General features: G+C 35.7%; 1 protein-coding gene and 1 long non-coding RNA gene across 5 annotated transcripts in view; one reads left to right on the top strand and one right to left on the bottom strand.

Annotated features, from left to right (window-relative positions):
- LOC126284706 (LIM domain kinase 1) overlaps window positions 1–18,902 on the bottom strand; it is a 184,128-nt gene that overhangs the window by 105,966 nt on the left and 59,260 nt on the right. For 2 of the 4 annotated variants that reach the window (XM_049983836.1, XM_049983835.1), the window contains exons 4-6: window positions 15,582–15,712; window positions 14,615–14,821; window positions 9,150–9,242 (exon numbers count right to left, since the gene is read on the bottom strand). In XM_049983836.1, coding sequence (XP_049839793.1) covers window positions 9,150–9,242; window positions 14,615–14,821; window positions 15,582–15,712 — 431 coding nt within the window. The remainder of the gene's footprint in view (window positions 1–9,149; window positions 9,243–14,614; window positions 14,822–15,581; window positions 15,713–18,902) is intronic. The other 2 variants (XM_049983838.1, XM_049983837.1) reach the window with 1 other exon arrangement.
- The window catches only part of LOC126284707 (uncharacterized), a 94,742-nt gene continuing 85,201 nt past the window's right edge, over window positions 9,362–18,902 (top strand). The window contains exon 1 of the long non-coding RNA XR_007551532.1: window positions 9,362–9,519. This is a non-coding gene — a long non-coding RNA (uncharacterized LOC126284707). The remainder of the gene's footprint in view (window positions 9,520–18,902) is intronic.

Raw genomic sequence — 18,902 nt, forward strand, 5'->3', positions numbered from 1 at the left:
CTTGGAGATGAAGAGGCTTCCACACAATTGAATAACGTGGAGAGCTGCATCAAACTAGTCCCTGGTCTGGAGACCACAACAAAAGGAAAAAAATAGGAGAGTTGGAAGAAGTTCCCGAGAACTGCACTTTGCATAAAAAATAAAAAAAGTTTGACTTCCTGATTCTAACATACATTTGAATTTTCCCTGTGTGTGACATAGTTCCTTCATATAAGTCATAACTTAAGTGTTATTAAGGCAGTATGGACTATTTTATAGTCTAGAAAACTTAAAAACCCCTTAAGCAAATCAGGCAACAGACTGAACAGCTTTTGATGTAAAAACTGGAGACTTTAGTTTACTTTCAGTCAAAAATCATTCATGTTTAATTCAACATTACAAAATTTGCATAGGCACACAATGCAAGTGTCAGTGACATTTTCATGGATTAAGGAGAATAAATGTAAATGGACTACTCATCAATACCCACTGCAGTCACTTTGGTGAATCAAAAAAGGCCAGATTTTAATGTTATTGGAATTTCCTTATATAAACAGCATGTACTTTGTAGCATATTTTTCCAGGAGGAAAAAAGTTTGATAGGAGCCAAACTGAACTAAAAATAAAACTGACGATATTATCAAATAGAAATAAAATTTTACACATTGTTAAAACTCTATACAACTTTTAAAAACCCAAGTTATAAAAGAAGCACAGTAGGAACAGATCCAATAATAGAGGTAAACACTTTATCATGGAGACAGCCAAAATCTAAAATTAAACAGATCGATATTTAAAGAAAAAGTCAAAGTTTTTAACAAACAACAGGAATATCATACAATATCCTGAATTAAACACTACTATTCATAAATATCTTCAAAAGAATGTGAGAAGATTCAATGGAAGTTTGGTCATAAATAACTAAAGTAGTAATAAGAATATTAAAATACTTTAAGAGTAAAGGAGACAACTCACTGAAAAGCTGAAGCACCAAGAAGTGAACAGGTGTGCACAAAAAAGAAAGTGAACTTGCTAGCTTTCAGAGTAAATCTGGAGTACGAACACAAGTGCGCGCACGCACGCACGCACACCAGCTGGAGGCACAATGCCGGTGCTGCAGTTCAGCAGGTGGACTAGTTTGAGGTAGGGGTTGTGTTGGGTGGAGAAGGAAGAGGGGAGGGGGGAAGAGAGGCAGAGGAGGCAGGAAGAGGGCTTGGGGTTGGTAGTTAGCAGCACACACTAAAAGTGATGAGGAAGTTAACTAGGAGGGGTGACAGGAAGGAGGAAAGGTAAACAGATAGGTGGTGGTGTGTAGGGACAATATGTTACCAACCATTGAAGCAAGAACTATTACCAGAGCGAAGGATAGCTCCCATCTGTATAGTTTGCAGAAGGTGATGATGGTATAAGGATATAGATGTCCAGAAAATTGAGCAATGCTATGCTCAGCTACATGTTGTATGACTAGTTGGTCAACTTTATTCTTGGCACCAGTTTGACAGTGATCATTCAACCTGGTAGACAACTGGTTGATAGTCATAGCAATATACAAAGCTGTGCACAGTGTTAGCAGCAGAGATGGTTTACGAATGGCTACTTTCACTTATGGCCCTGCCTCCGATGGGTTAGGGTAAGACAGTGACAAGACGAGCATGAAGTGTTGAGTGGGTGGATTAGGCAGGTTTTTCAACTCACTTTTCCACATGGATATGATACCTGTGGCAAGATGTTGGGAATGGGAGAATATGAAAACTTATGTTGAGGAGATGGTACAGTAACAAAAATCAGTATTTTTGTATATGTTGTATAATTAAAGAAATGAATTAGAAACAGACAATAAGTAATGAAAATAATGACATTCCTGCACTAACAAGATGAACCATATAAAGAAATTCCAGGTACTGTATGTGGAGAAGTATGTCAAAGATCATAGCATTTCAACTTCAACATACACTATATGGTCAAAACCATGGAGAAATAAAGGGATCTAGAATAAAAATTACAGTGTCTTCAAGAGAAGAAAATTCTCCAATACTAGAATACTTCAGTAATTTTTCTGCTTAAGAGAAAAGAAAGAGAGAAACACTACAGACCTATAGACCTACCAGCCATCTCCCCTTTCTACAATGTACAAGATTTTCACTACCATTACAGCCAACTTCAATGAAATATCATTGAATTTCAAACATGCCGAGGAACAAGCTGGTTTTAAAAGTGGATACAGCAAAATCCTGTAGTTATTAGAAAAGCTTTTGACAGAGTTTCAATAAATTTTATACTAACAGACTACAGGAAACACAGCACTGATACAGTGTAGAATATATACATCAGTGTTACAGCTTCTATAACATTTCATCGGGACTGTAGGAAATTCAGAATCTAAAGAGTTTGGCAATGATTTCTTTGCCTCCAATACTATTCTCAGCTTTCCTTCAGGAATTCATACATTCCTAAACTTGGTATCTAAAATATTACCTGGTAGTGGAACATGTATGAACCACCAGCTTTTTGCTGCTTTCATTGTACCACATGCCTTTATTGCAAGTGAACTTTGACAACAAACATTAAAAACTTAATACACCGACTTTTGAAGTAGGTCTGAAGAATTTTTACAGAACTAAAATAACACACACAAAATAGTAGAAATTAACGAGTAGGTAACAGAATCAGTATAATGAGATTCTGTACTAAGGGTAGCTGGAACTGATTGCATGAACAAGAGGAGGAGGAGGAGGAGGAGGAGGGGGGGGGGGGGGGGGGCAGGGGGATAAAAAATTACAGACACAAAATGGCCTGGAATACTTCATAAACTAAAACAATGTTTCATAACAAGTTTCCCAAGGTGTCTGATGCAAAACTTGGAGTAATTGTGGGCTACTAGTTTTGACTTATGATAGTGAGTCGATCGATTCATGGACTTTTAATTCAACTATTTAAAACAGCGGATTGCTGAGCAAACAATGGAGACATGTACTGGCATTACTAGCAGAGGAAAAAATGTATTGCTGAACACAATGGAATGTAAACAGGGAGGGAAAGGAGATGGAGGTGTGCAGGACACGTACCCAGATGAACAATAGTATATACACAAAGATTTTGGCTTGATTCAACAAGATAAGAAAAAACCAAGTTAAAGACCTACAGAAGGTGGATAAATGCATTTGAAAACTTACAGAAGCAATATGGATGAGAGACTCTAAAGACAACCATAACCATCTTTGCTTAGCAAATACAAAGCATGATCACAAAACTGTTACATTACTTGTTGCGAACTCTGAATTTCTTCTGATTGTGGTTTCATGTTTGTTTATACTGCTTATCACTAATGTCATAACTATCATTCTCTCAGTTCAATCTCTTGCACTCTACAATAAATTAATGTCTGTCATTCCACAAGCTACTTAGACAAGTTAGAACAATGGCTACAAACATGATTTTATAAAAATGAAATGTGGTGCATAACTGGCTACAAGCTAATTTTATATCAGCCTCTTATTTTTGGTGTAACTAAAAAGCGAAATAAAATCACTTACAAAAGTTACTGATCTCAAAGCATTGCAAATTATCTTCTCATGGAACATATCAGTTACTCATGGAACTACTGGTTATAAATTACTATGATGATGTAATCTTGAATGCTCCCCCAGATGTAGTAAAATAGATTGCAGGCTAAATTGCATTTAAGTCCCAAAACATTGATAAGTTGTTAGGGTTTTTGCACTAGCAAGTAGTAGGAGAGACTAATGCAGACTGAATATTTTTTATACCTTTAGGTGGTCTTTTCTCTCAAACACGAACAAGGTCAAACTAAGTGTTACAGCCTGAAGAAGAATTTGCTGCTTTTCATGGAAATGGAGCGTCCAAACAAAAATTGTCTTACAGTCTCTGTGCTCTATTTTCAAACAAATGTTTCCCTGAGGTAAGGACAAGAACATTTGTAAGGATTAGGTACCTGAATCAAGAAGCAAAACTGGAAGCAATGAAGAAATGTGCTACAAGGAATAAGCAGCTATGAGTTGTATCTTCATCTGGTCAAAGGCAACGGAAATCTGGAACAGGCTACATTAACATCTGCTTCTTCATCAAATGAGAATGTTATTTTTCATCTTAAACATCATTTATTTAATCCTAAAGTGTGATGGACCTGTCATGTCACTTGATTTGAAATGTCCATCTGTGTACTGAACCAACCCGGATGTATAATGAAAGAGTAACACGCCATAGCGTTTGTGGTGCAGCGTATTTGTCATATAATTACACTCCTGTGCTACGCTCTACTATTCTGAGCAGCCTCACAGTAACATCATGGGGCTCCACCCAATAGCAAGTGTTTCTGCCCAGAATGGCCCCCTAGGTTTTCCTTAAATGAGGGTTTCACCAGAGTGCATGGAAGGAGCGACCCAGAACCATAGTTCAAGCATGTTTAGGTGATATAAGCACTATTCAATTTAAAAAACTACTGCCAATACCTGTGCTACAAATTTAAATGCAGTAAATGTATAATTATTAAACTTTCCACAAAACAGTTTATTTTTTTTAAATAAGTCTTTTTTGCCCTTAAAGCAAATTGTAGCGAAAGTTGTGTATTGTGATTAAAGTAGTTAATCGCGGAATACAGCTTATAAAAGGTGATAGTTTCATCAGCTTTAAAAATGTACCTGGAACATAAAAACTTTATCAATCATGGCAATTTATTGTTCTTCCAATAGTTTATACTTTCTATGACCAGAGCCTCACTTTCTCATTTAAACTTTGAAATAACTGATTATGATGTTTTTAAAACAATTCAAGAAGTTATTCAATGCACTGAAATTTTCAATACCAATCTTCAAGAGTTATTTTATGAGCTTTCTCTTGCAGTATGATTCAGCTTATAGGAATGTTTCCACTCCTCAGTCCTTGAAACTAATTTAGAAGAATATTTCCCACATCACTGAATGCAGAAATATGAATGTTCTTCCTTTATGGATCCACATCCACCATTATATACCCTGAGCATTTAAGAACATTTCCTAATTTTGTAACAGGTGGCACTAAACCATATTTCTTCACCATGTCAGAGGGATTTTTTTTTAAAGATTGACATCGACATTGCAGATGAACTGCAAGCTTGCTTTATTTTTAGGCCATAACTCTACAACAGTAAAATTCACAAGATCGACACTTCATTAACCAAACAACTACATATTTTACACTTTGGAGACTCAGTGGCCGTGACATCAAGATCACATGACCTAACTCAATGGAAATATATTTCAGATTCTTTCAACGCGTCTGCCAGTATCGTTACAAGGAAAGTAGAGTTACTGAGTACAGTTAAAAGTCGATTAGTTAATTTGGGGTTTTACTGAAACTAACTAAATAACTTACAGAGTGTGTTGCATTTCATAGAAGAGAAATGACCTACTGATAACAGGAGAATCCTTCGTTTACGTCCAAACTAAGAACAGGTCTTATGGATGAAACTTCCTGGCAGATTAAAGCTGTGTGCCGGACCGAGACTCAAACTCGGGACCTTTGCCTTTCGCGGGCAAGTGCTCTACCAACTGAGCTACCCAAGCACGACACACACCCCGTCCTCACAGCTTTACTTCTGCCAGTACCTCGTCTCCTACCTTCCAACCTTTACAGAAGCTCTCCAGCGAACCTTATGCATGCTTAGAGTTCATGTATTTTGAAGCAGTCTGAGATGAGGTGGTGAGATGTGAACATGATGGAGCTATAAACACATATGGCCATACGTGTTGATAGATGTATGCTGTGTCTTGTTGAGATGATTTATCTGTGGCTGTACTGGACATCCATCATTTATGCCTTAAGATGAAGCCTTGTGACTTGGAAATTGATTGGAATTGAAGTTAATGGGAAAAAATGCAGCTATTGAACACAAAATTATTAAAGTAATAATGTATACTTATTTACCACTGAGGAGAGTTTGTAAGTCGGACAACTGACTATTTCAGCAAAACTACTTCCTGCAACAATGGGAAATTTTTTCCTTTTCCATGAGGCTCATGAAAGAGTATATATAACCCATATTTTCCTACAGCACATAAAATTTGTGGTTGAAATCTGTTTTGTTCTCCTCAAACGAACTAGTGTAATAAAGAATGATTGAAGTCGCTGGAGTATGTGCGAGAGTAGGACTGAAAATGCACTGTAGTAACACAATAACGGTACACAGTAGGTGTACAAGGAAGACCATAATGAGTAGTAATGAGAATTGCTGAATGAGCTGACAGTAATACAGAACTAAAATTTTTGTCGAGTTCATTTAGGGAAATTCAGTGTCATATTTAAAAATAAATTTCCAACATATCTTGAATGGATGGTTTATGGCTAGAGTTTATTAGCAGTTTGAGACATATGGCATTTGGAAGAGGTCTTTATCCAACAGTGAATCAGAAACACCAGATATACACCCTTCCTTTGTAAAACCTATAGAAGGAAGGAAGATTAGAATTTATACACTTTTGACAGTGAGGTCACAAGGAGCGGAAAAATTTGCTCAGTTGGATAGTTAAGGAGGAGAAAAACATTACTTTTACTGGACAAACCTTTGCAGTATTGAATGTGCTGAACCTTTGCGATATTGAATGTGCTGTTAAGTTACACAAAATATTAAGTACTTTTCCCAACTCGAGCAAAACTGCCCTAATTTGTGAATTGTTTTGATTATGTCTGGTTTTGAAGTGTTAAATTTTGTATCTACTTCATCTCCTAACTATTGCATCCACTAATTTTAGCTACACCAATTACGTACCTCTAACTTACATACAACAGCAAATTCCATCTATGTTGTGCAGCTTCATTTAATTGATATTAATAGCGGATGAACAAAAGGAACATTTTATTTTGAAAACTGTATGTGTAAAGAGTCAAAACGAAACTCAAGAAAATAAGAACAGTAATACTAAACATGCACAAAGCACTACAGGCAATGGGCATGTAATGCTTATCAGTCTCAAACAGTAAGAGAAAGATTCACATGTTAGACTGCACTTAACCCTATTCCTTATGGGACCCTTGAGGTGTAAAAAAAGTTCCTAAAGTAAAGGAAAGAAGTAGGGTTTTCTAATAATGAAAGACAAATTGAAAATCAAATGTGATGTTTAACTAATCCTGTTTTTCAATGCAAATTATCATTTTACTGATTTTTACCTAACTTTGAAGCTCATACATTATCTGTCATAAATCTGAGTTGAATTCAAATAGGAAACAGTTTTTAACCATTAGAACAGTCTTACTTTACAAACTGCATTTTGTGCATCAGACATTCACATGTTTGCAAGTCTGGCTTATAACATGGAACTTTAAAGACATAAAAATTAATTTACATAATAAAATTATTTAACTGGTTGGATAAAAAATCTACTAACCAAGCGGTGGCAGAACACGCAAAAGACACTGTCACGATTGGCAAACTTTCGGAGCTCCGATAGCTTGCTAATCGCAACAGTCTTATGTGTGTGTTCTGCCACTGCTTTGTGAGTAGATTTTTTTTATCTACCCAATTGAGTAATATTATCAATAACTGATTGTTGCCATTGTTAATTTACATAACAAGGAACACAAATCAGCACCTACAGTTTCTCCACTGACTTATCTGCAGTATGCATACAGTGTGATTTTGGAAACTTAACACCTTGACAACATAACTGTGTCTACAACCTCATAAAATCAGACTACCAGAAATTGATCAAACTTAGAGAAAAGATGTTTGACACTAACGTAACTAACTTCTGAACACAAATTACCAATTATAATTATTTTCACAAGAACTATTTAGTTAAATTTCTATTTCCTTCAACAACTTTTAACATTGACAGACATGGGCTTCAATGGCTTCTACCTTAGTATTTTATTGACAATTTTTTCTAGTGAAAAGAAGACCTGGAGTTTTCAGTTAACATGTGGAACCCATTAGTTTTTTTAATCTCATTACTAACAAATTTCAGCAAAATAACAAACTCATCTTATGTTCTTGCTGACAACATGGAAAGTTACTAAGAATTTTTTTTAAAAAAGAGAAAAATTTATGTTAAATATTGTTAAAACAATCTTTGTCTTTCGCAGTTTTCATCTTATAAAAAAATCACAGAAATATCAAATTCTGTTCTTGCTATCAATCTGAACTACACAACTTCAACGGTTACTATCATTCCCCAGGGGTCATTCACAAATCAGTTTTACAAATACTGTGCATAAGACAAGAAAGGAAACTCTTAAGTACATAACTTTCATAACATGCAGTCTGTAGTTTACAAATTTCATTAAATGTACATCATAAGGTGTCATTAGAAGCAGGACACATTATTTTACAACATGTGTTTGGTTTTTCCACCAATATATATGCTTATGGATAATATCAACAATTTAAAAAATTAAATAAGATAAACATCTTAGTAAAGGACAAATAATCAGACCCCAGACACATGCAAAGGCATGCACAAAAGGGTAAAATACATTATTGTGCAAACACTAAGAAGTAAATACTTGCTCAATATGCCACCAAAGTGCAACGATATCAGAATAAAGAACATGCAAATTTTCTGGTGCAATGAACAATTGAACTCTTGTGCAGCCATTTGTTCGATGAGAGAAGGATATGAGAAAAACTGTTCACAGTAAACTATATTCTTTACAGTCAGAATATTTGTATCATCATTTGCTGAGCAAGACCCTCCAAAGCAGACAAAGGACCTGTTCTAAAATGGCAGCCTGTCTAATCTTTAAAAATTATCATTAAATCACTTAAAAATTTTCTTTATTATTAAACATGCAATATGTCCAGTCCATTTAGTCATTTGTTCATAATCCTTTTCATGCTGTTACTAATTCAGCATTTTATTTCATTTTTTTAACAAAATCTTTAAAGTCTATTATTGCTGTTGGTAATTTGTCTCTCTTTAAGGTTTTTCCTGTGATAAAGCTGCTGCTATATGACACACATACCACAAGCAATGGCTTAAAGATATTATGCTCCCAATTATTCCTTTTATCATGAGATACTTAACTTCAATATAGAATTATCTAACTGTAGCTTCAAGAGCAGTATTACTACGCAATTTGTGACAACTAAATTCCCAATGCAAAGACATAACACTATTGGCATTCAACTAGATCAAAGCAGGAACATGCATCACACATTTGTATATGAACAACAGTACCTATAACGTGATAGATGGCAGCATAATCTAAAGGCTGCCTCAAGAAGTGATACAGCCAACTTGCCAACTTTGCCATGAACTATACTCAGTATCCTGCAAAACACAAGTTAACACTGCTGTACACTGTCTGAATGACCACAAGATAGTCCTTATCTGAGAACATGAGTCATACTGTTCTGACCTCTGGTCATCACCTTTCACTCATACCTTCAAAAAACAAACAAATCCTTATCTCAGACAACACCTTTATCAAAGCAGGCGCTACTGTTATTGCTGTCAGTCTTCAACAGCAGACCTTGAGAATGCCTTCTTCCATTTGTAGGCACATAGTTAATACGATAAATATTAATGTAAGAGAAGCCATAGTAAGGTAATGTTCTAAGAGTGACTCACTTCTATATTTACTACCTTATATTTTGAAACACATTTAAACTAATATAAAGGAGATATTTATGAAACAGAACACTAAAACATGGGTAAATTCTTCCAATAGTATTTACACTAATAATACAAATATTATACATCTGATCTCAAGAGCACAAAAAGCTATTTCAACATACTTTTAATATGAACAGTAGACAGCAACCAATGTTGTAAAATTCGCTAAAATAATAATAATAATAATAATAATAATAATAATAATAATAATAATAATAAAATACAGACTCATATTCATATAATGATGCAGCATGTCTGATTTTTTACTGAAAAATTTTGCTATAAAATCATTATTGCTAAATCTATTCCTGCGTTCAAAAAAAAAAAAAAAAAAAAAAAAGGACATAAGATTTTAACAATTATGAACACATCTCCGTTCTGTCTGTCATATCAAAGATTCTAGAAAAAGTAGTGCATTGTAGTGTAATTTCATTCCTTGATAAGTACTGCCTGCTCACAAATATCAGTTTAGTTTTTGCAAAAAGAGATTTGTTAAATAAAGTGTTATTTTCTTTTACTGAAAAGTTCTGCGTACTTTTAATGATAAATATTATGTCTGATCTTTTTGTACAACTGACTAAAGCATTTGACTTTATCACTCTTGGCTGCTTGAAAAACTGGAGCACTTGCAATATGTGGTTTCAGCCATACCTCACTAATAGTAGGCGGGTGGTTGAATTCTCCAACAAACAATGTACAAAGTTATATACAACGAAATTATCATCAGTTTTGGTGCCCCTCAACATTCAGTTCTTGGGCCCTTACTTTTCCTCTCATTTATCAATGACCTGTCTTACTTGTATTGTTTGCAGATGACACAAATCTCCTCCAAAATCCATCTCTTCAGATTGTAAAGGAAGTAATATCAGGATCTATCAACAGGCTAATTTTCTGGATGCCCAAGCCAAAATAATATTTTTAAAAAGCTTTTCAGTGCCTCCAAAAACCATCCTACCTACGTGAAACCCATACTAATTGATACACAATAACTTACAAAGCAATATTTACAGAGAAATGCTAGTAAAGAAATAGTGCTCACTCAATCCTAAAAACAGTTTATTTTGCTTTACTTCACTCAGGGTTTTCTCCATGCGGTTTGTGAGAGCTGGTTGGCAAAATTTTTGTGATAGAAAGAAAGCTCTCAAGGATGAAGCATGTTTCCATGTACCTTCACTAACCCAATTTTCAGGGAACTGAAAATACTGCCTGTTCCCTGCATTTACATCTTAGAAACTGTGACTTTTGTTAATAAGAATTTGCATTTGTTTGAAATCAACAAGTCTATTCTGATCATAATACTCATTCTAGTTTGGACATTCACCTGAATAGTAAAAGATCCACCAAAAGTTTACTCAATGCAAGAAATAAAGGAAGTGTGCTTTTACAATTAATTACCCCTAACAGTTTTGGAAAGTAGAAATGCATTTAGGAATAAAGAAAAAAAATGTCATTCTTGCACACACTTTTCTGTTGTTAACTGCTTAGAACCCAATTTTTTCGAACATTTCTTGTACTTTTAGATTTCAGTGTGACTGTACTACAGTATGTCTGAATGTAAGTATAATGGAACAGTACATAACTGGTCTGCTATTATGATTGTGTGTTTAATTTTTAATTTCTAGTGTTACTAACTTACAGTTAATAAAATTTTTAACTGCAAATCTCGTCTTATGCACAGTGCAGTGTTCAGTTATTAGTGTGTTATCACACATAAGCCAAGAAATTTAGTAATACTTTCAACTCACAGTTTAAAATTTGTATCTCACATTGTTGTACAGGGTCTGTCCCAAAAGTTCATGGTAAGATTTTTGATAGGTGACAACACTGTGTGGCCCGGTAGAGCTTCTGGGGGAGAAGTTGGTGGGGATCGAAGCTTCGAAACGAGAGAAGTGTCAGTCACCTGTGGGCAGTTGTTGAGATCGGGTCATGCTACACTCATAAGTATCTACTGCACTCTTGTCGAGCAAAAAAATGGACCAGATTTTGGAGCACCTTTATTCAATCAAGTCCTGTGTGAAACTGGGGAAAAAAATGGGGCAGAGATGCTTTAAATTCTTCGGAAAACCTACAGTGATGAGGCACTGAAACAAAGCCAAGCTTTCATGAGGCACAAAAGGTTCCGGGAAGGTTGGGTGTCCATAAACAACAATGACCACTCGGGATGACAAGCAACATCACCAAAAGGGTGACCTGTCCAAAACTTGCAAGTTGCGGACAAGGACCAACTATTAATGGTTCATATGATTGCAGAGGAGTGTGGAATACCCAAATCAATCTTTCACCACATCTTAACTAGGATCTTCAAACAAGGAAACTCTGCATGAAAACGGAACCAAAATCCTGATGAGTGAGAGGAGCAGCATTTATTGAAGTGCCAGGAATTGCTCAAGTCCTATGAAACAGACTCCTAATATTTAGACGGAGTAACCACAGGAGATGAGATGTTTTTTCAGTACAATCCCGAAACAAAGCATCATAGTATCAAGTGGCACACCAAGGAGTCTCCGTGCCTGAAAAATACAAGGATGAGCAAATCACAAAACAAGGCAATGCTCACTGCGTTTTTTGATAGAAAATGTGTGATTCACTGTGAAAGCATGTAGCAAGGACAAGCAGTCAACAAGGAGTTTTACTGTGAAGCGCTTTAACTACTGCACAACAAAGATTGAAATGGCTGAAAAGAAATTCTTGACAACTGGATCTACACCATGACAACACATCCAGCCACAGCATGCTCATTGCCTCCGAGCTACTGCCCAAAATGTGTGTGGCAGCTCTGCTTCAGCCTCCGTAAAGCCCCGATCAGGCACCAGCAGACTTCTTTTTATTCCCATAGGTCAAAAGAATCCTGGAGATTGTAAAAGCACCAACAATTGCACTGAAGGAGGTTCTCATTGACAACTTTCAGGACAACTCCGAAGAATGGGTGAAGCACTGGCAACAGTGCATCACAGTACGGGGAGAATACTTTGGAAACTTCTGGAAAGACTGAACCAATACTGAATAAATGATTTTTAAAAATTCATTCCAGAGACTTTTGGGACAGACTCTGTATATCTCGGACATGTAAGATAAATAAATAAATAAATAATTTGGTGTAAAACTTCTGCCAGAGCAGGATACACAAGATGAACTATTTACATTTATTCAAAAGAAAAACACACACGCCACAATATACCTTCTCCTGGTGATAGAACCCCAGTCTGAATGCCCACCTCTCTTGCAAGCAACACTGCAACCAAGTCTGCAGTATTCCTCCAATTGCACCATTTATTTTTAACTGAAGATCTTTACAGCAATGTCATGTCAGTACTGTTTAACTTTGCTACATGTGTTCCAGTACAACAAATCTTTCAAGGTGGCACAGTTTTCTCATGCATGGTGGTAGACACTTGTATTTGAAAATAACATTCAGTAGTATTGAGGCCTCAAATGGCAATAAACTTCCCATTTTCAACAAAAATAATAAGTACTTTTTAAAAAGTCAGCTTTATTGATATTTACAGCAAATAATTTTGTCACGTGCATGCAATTAACATTATTTCATCTAATATTTCACAAAAAGAAATTAATTCAATGCTAATATTCTACTTTCAAACTAGGAGACAGTAGCACCATGATAAAGTTCAATTAATCGAAGTGCTAACAATGATTTCATTAAGAGCTGCAAGTCTCACCTCTGTTTAATCAGTACAGAAATGTAACACCACAGCTCACTACAGTGTAGGTAAGATATAACAACAAAGGAGTTGTACATTGTGAGTGCTGTACACAGTATAGCAGTTTGCAGAGTGCCGATGCAGATGAAGATGCTATACATAAATTACTGTAACAAAGGGAGATAATGCAAATAAAAGGTGCATGGCCAGCATTAGGAATCTGAGTCTCATGCTGATGGCAGCATGTTGTGAACAATACCCCACAGCTTCACAGGAAAACGTACTATCGATGACTAGGTCAACAGCAATGGGGCAAATGCTATGAATGGCTAAGGAAAGTCTGCTGTCATTTTTCAAAAAAAACCATCTCAGTATTTGCCTTACATTATTTAATAAAACCATCAAAAATTTAAGTCTGCGTGAGCAGACAGGGTTTTAACCTGCCATCCTCCCAAATGATGTTTCTACCACCTTAACTACTATCCCACATCAATTTGTCTGCTTGGTTGTAGTCTGAATGTTACACACATCAGACACTGACAGCAATAGCTGATTACCAAACCAGTTACCTAAATATTATGCCGAGAAATGGCATTAATAATTTCACTGGAATCACAACTATCTTATCAACGGCACCACAAAATGTCAGTGAACTTAGTTTTGAATTCAGACATCTGACAAAATATCAATGTAAAAATGCACAAAATCAAATTAAAGTGTTCAAAATCAACTAAGAATTACATTACATTCTGGTAAAGAAAGAAACTGTTTCGAAATTGTTCTAAAAAATTTGATCACATTAAAGGACATTTCAACATTTAACAGTAGCAGCTTTTTGTCCCTTATTACTGTATTTGATCCTTATTGCATAGCTTCAATAAAAATAAACAGTTAGCCACAGTTTCCCTGCAAAGCTATGACTCGATCGCAAATCAAAGTGTCACATGTCACCACATATTGCAACTGTATAATTTCACATGTGAAACATGGTCATAATAGCAAGTAATAGCCACTATAGAAACAACCTACAGGAATGCAGCCAGGTGAAAACCCACTGATTTTCTCACAAGTTGTTTTAACATTTTATACATTGAAAGAAATTCAATTTTCACAACCTCTAAACATATTTACAACATTGAATTCTGCTCCGAATATAAATGGCATCAAAGCACTTCACGAAACAGCATATTAAGAAACAATGATTACCACGAATCTTAGCATGCACAAGCTGGACTAAACTTTTAATGTTAGCTTATAATTCATTCAATTTATTTGCAATCACAAAAAGAGATGGAAACATTGAAATGTGTGGTACATATTTACATACACGAACACTACTAAACAAAGACAAAGTTAAAAGATTCTTACTCTGAGATCCGTAATCCACGGCACCCATATGGTTCAGAATGAACAACTGGAATACCACGACCTCCTTCTGCACTAAGTTTAATACTTCGCTGTCCATCATTCAAAGGTGGTATCTCTACCAGGCGTATCGAATGCGGTTTTCGTGCATTTGACATACCACCAACAGTCTTTGTAAGAGGTTGCATCTGGCGTTTGTAGCACTGACCACTGAAAATAGAAATATAAACATGGAAACCACTATTCAAGCAAAAACGAAAAGTTAATTATGTGTCCTAACAAATTTATACTATGCACCACACGTTCTCACCCCATAATTAGCTTGATTTGTTTTTGATCTGGTTTATTGTTTTTAATAAGGCAATGATGAAAGTATATTAATGACTTAACTAGCACAGATTTTACCATTATTTTATGAAATAGGTCACTTATTAATTATGCAGAACAGTCACAGAAGTAAACAGAACATCCTATATGGTTTGAAAAAACTGTGGTAAATCAAAATGGCTTGTTTAGAAATAGAGAACATATATTTAACAAGCTTTAAGAAAATCTATAAACAAAACCAAAATAACAATGAATTTAAAATAAAGTTCTGCTCCTCTTCTGGTGGCACATTTGAGGAAAACAGGTACCTAGGTTTTAGTGGGAATGTTAGCCCAAGAGTGAACTGACTAGCAAAAAGAGCTTTCATGACTGCACTAATTAATCCATAAATAGTATACTTTTGTCAAGTTGATACTTGTGTGTGTGTGTGTATGTGTGTGTGTGTGTGAGAGAGAGAGAGAGAGAGAGAGAGAGAGAGAGAGAGAGAAGGGGGGAGGAATGTTGCAAGTGCAGGAAGAGAGAAGGGGGGAGGGATGTTGCAAGTGCAGGAAGAGTGAAGGGGGGTGGGTGAGAGGAGATTTCCTCAAATTTTGAAATTCCATTGTATTAGCTATAATAAAGTCTAGCTCACAGAACGACTCACCAATAGAGCTTGGAGCGCTCCACAAGTGCATATGACTCTCCATCGCCAATGAAACTTCCACATGATGTACAGCAAAAGCATTCTGGGTGAAATTTGTGATCACCAGCAACCATTACAGGTCCAGTAATCACCTACAACATACAATAAAATAGAAAACACAATTATTGCCACAAATATAACTAGACCTAAATCTGAGTGGCAGCATATTCTTATTAGATACAGAGATGATCAGCAAGAAAAAACAATTAACTTTTTCTCCAATGGCTTTTTGGCAACTAAAGTCAATACGTTGCATACAATGAAGACAAGAGAGATTTAAAAAATGCGAAAGAAGAAATGAAAGACAGAAGGATGCAGCAATATAGAATGAAAAAGGGACAACAAACTAACAAAGGGAAGTAGATGTTAACAGAAAAATTCTGTCTCCGCAATTAGTTGTCTTGAATTACACCAAGTTTAATAATACCTGTTCTCAACGTGAATATCTTTCTCATACTACCATTTTTCACTCCAGTTTTAACATAGCCCTAAGGAACTGTAGGCAGTGTTATTGTTTTGTATGGCGATTATCTGCAAAAACTTGGAATATACAGTTACTTCGAAACATATATGCCATTTTAGTGTAAATGTATTAATAGATTGCAATCCACTGTAAATTTCAAGGTAGAATCTTGCCATATAACCTCACTGTCACAAACAATAATACAATATCTTGCACTTGCTGCATATGCACAAACCTTACGAGATAATGTACAATAGATGTAATCTGGTGATGCCATCATGCTGCTGAAAAGCATCTTGTTGAAATAAATTTTGCTATTATGCATAACTGAAGCAGCAAATTCTGTTATTTATAAAATTCATAAGGCAATTACAGATTTCACCCTTATCCATATACAACTGATCCATTTTAGTAAAGGTAACAGTTATCATATAACTGAGGCATGCACACATGTCATCCATTCCATATTGCAGAAACTTAAAGAAAAATGAGGGCACAATATAAAGTGCACACACAATGTAGTTGCTACAAAATGACCCATATTTTAAGGTGGCAACAAGACAGACACGTTACACTGCAAACAAAACATTTCGCTTCAACACTTACTCTAATTATTTACTTTGCTACAAATTCCGATTAATTACTTTAAATATTCAAGCCAGACGTGGCACTGATTTGATGAGAATACCTGCAGCTTGCTTATTCCCTCATACATTCTCAATAGCTAGCTGGCCCTCTTGAATTTTCTCACAGATGTAGTGCATGCTTGTGAAATTCAGGATTTTTGCCCTGTGTAATTTCACTTGCATTATTAACAAGACAGGAACACTTTCCAGTAGTGAAATTTCTTCATGGAGCTTAGATAGCCACCTCCCTCCTCTTGCCCTTCCCTGGCAGCCATATGTTGCTGGCAGTGATATGCACTGTTGCACTTACTAGCCCAGCTAACCCCTTCCCCATACAATATTGCAGTCACTTCATTAATCAAGTGTCAAGTTGCTGGATCACAGGCATAATCAACATCAATACATATATCCAGTCTTCTGTTTGCATGACGAACCCTATGACACTAAATCTTTTATAGAATCCATTTTACCGAAGACCAGTGATTTTCTTGAGGATTCCCTAAAAAATCTTACACACAGCTCACTACAAATGCTACATCAGACCATGTATCAATTCCTAAATGTATAAGACAGCTAACTGCTTCTTGATATGGAGCATTAGTTGATTTATTACTGACCAACTTATTTGGTAGCAGATATTGCTCAAAATTTCAACCACTAACTTTCTCTTCCAAATGCGAAAATATTTTGTTGACAGCCACCAATGTAGGGAGAAATGACCATCATAATAAAATAAGAGAAATCAGAGCTCGAATGGAAAGACTTAGGTGTTCCTTTTTCCTACACGCCATTCGAGTTTGGAATGGTAGAGCAGTAGTATGATAATGGTTTGATGAGCCCTGTGCCAGGCACTTAAGTGTGAATTACAGAGTAACTATGTAGATGCAGGTGTAGATAATAATATTTAAGAAGTATCCCACTGCCCCAACAGTTATCTTAAATTCCTCTTCAATTTCCCTTAGGGAAACGTCAATGTCCATCTCCTTACTTGCAGATATAGCTCCATCATCAATTTACATAACTACCGCCAACTTCTTTTAATAGTCTCCATAGAACAGGAATGAATCAGCCTTACTTTCCCCAAGACCATGGTTTGTTAGGACGTCTCTGCACTGTTGGTTCCAGCACCTTTGAGATCGTTTTAGCCCACAAACTTTTCTGATTTCTGTACACCCAATCACTAAATCCTTCGAGGTGCTCCACATTTATTTTATTTCATTTACGTGTCAAATTTTGTAGGACTAAATTGAGGAGCAAATCTCCAAGGTCATGGAATGTGTCACTACATGAAATTACAACATAAAAATAATAACAGATAAAAATAAAAGGTTTATCAACCCAAAAAAAGTCAATCCATAAGTTTAAGTAAAAGCAATCAACAATACAACAAGAATCAGCTTACTTTTTCAAGGAACTCCAACAGAATAGAAGGAGTGACCCATGAGGAAACTATTCAGTTTCAATTTGAAAGCATATTACTGCTAACATTTTTGAATTCGAGTGGTAGCTTACTGAAAATGGACGCAGCAGTATACTGCAGACCTTTCTGCACAAGAGTTAAGAAAATCTGATCCAAATGCAGGTTTCATTTCTGCCAATTATAAACAGAGTGAAAGCTGCCTATTCTTGGGAATAAGCTAATATTGCTAACAAGAAATGTCAGTAAGGAATATATATATATATTCATTTCTGAGCCAAAAATATCCTTTTAGAATGGGAAGATTTACCCCAGAATATAATACCATACGACACAAGCGAATGAAAATATGCAAAGTAGACTAATTTTCGTGTCGAATGATCACTCACTCCAGATACCGTTCGAATAACAAAAATGGCAGCATTAAGTCTCTGAAGAAGATCCTGAACATGGGCTTTCCACGACAGTTTACCATCTATCTGAACACCTAGAAATTTGAACTGATCCATTCCACTAATCATATGCCCATTCTGTGAAATTAAAATGTCAGGTTTTGTTGAATTGTGTTAAAAACTGTAAAAACTGAGTCTTACTGTGATTTAGCATTAATTTATTTTCTACAAGCCATGACCTTATGTCAGGAACTGCACTATTTGAAACTGAGCCAATGTTGCACACAACATGCTTTACTACCAAGCTAGTGTCATCAGCAAACAGAAATATTTTAGAGTTACCCATAATACCAGAGGGCATATCATTTATATAAATAAGGAACA

This window comes from Schistocerca gregaria, chromosome 8 (genome assembly GCF_023897955.1).
Source record: "Schistocerca gregaria isolate iqSchGreg1 chromosome 8, iqSchGreg1.2, whole genome shotgun sequence".
Taxonomy (NCBI): Eukaryota; Metazoa; Arthropoda; class Insecta; order Orthoptera; family Acrididae; genus Schistocerca; species Schistocerca gregaria.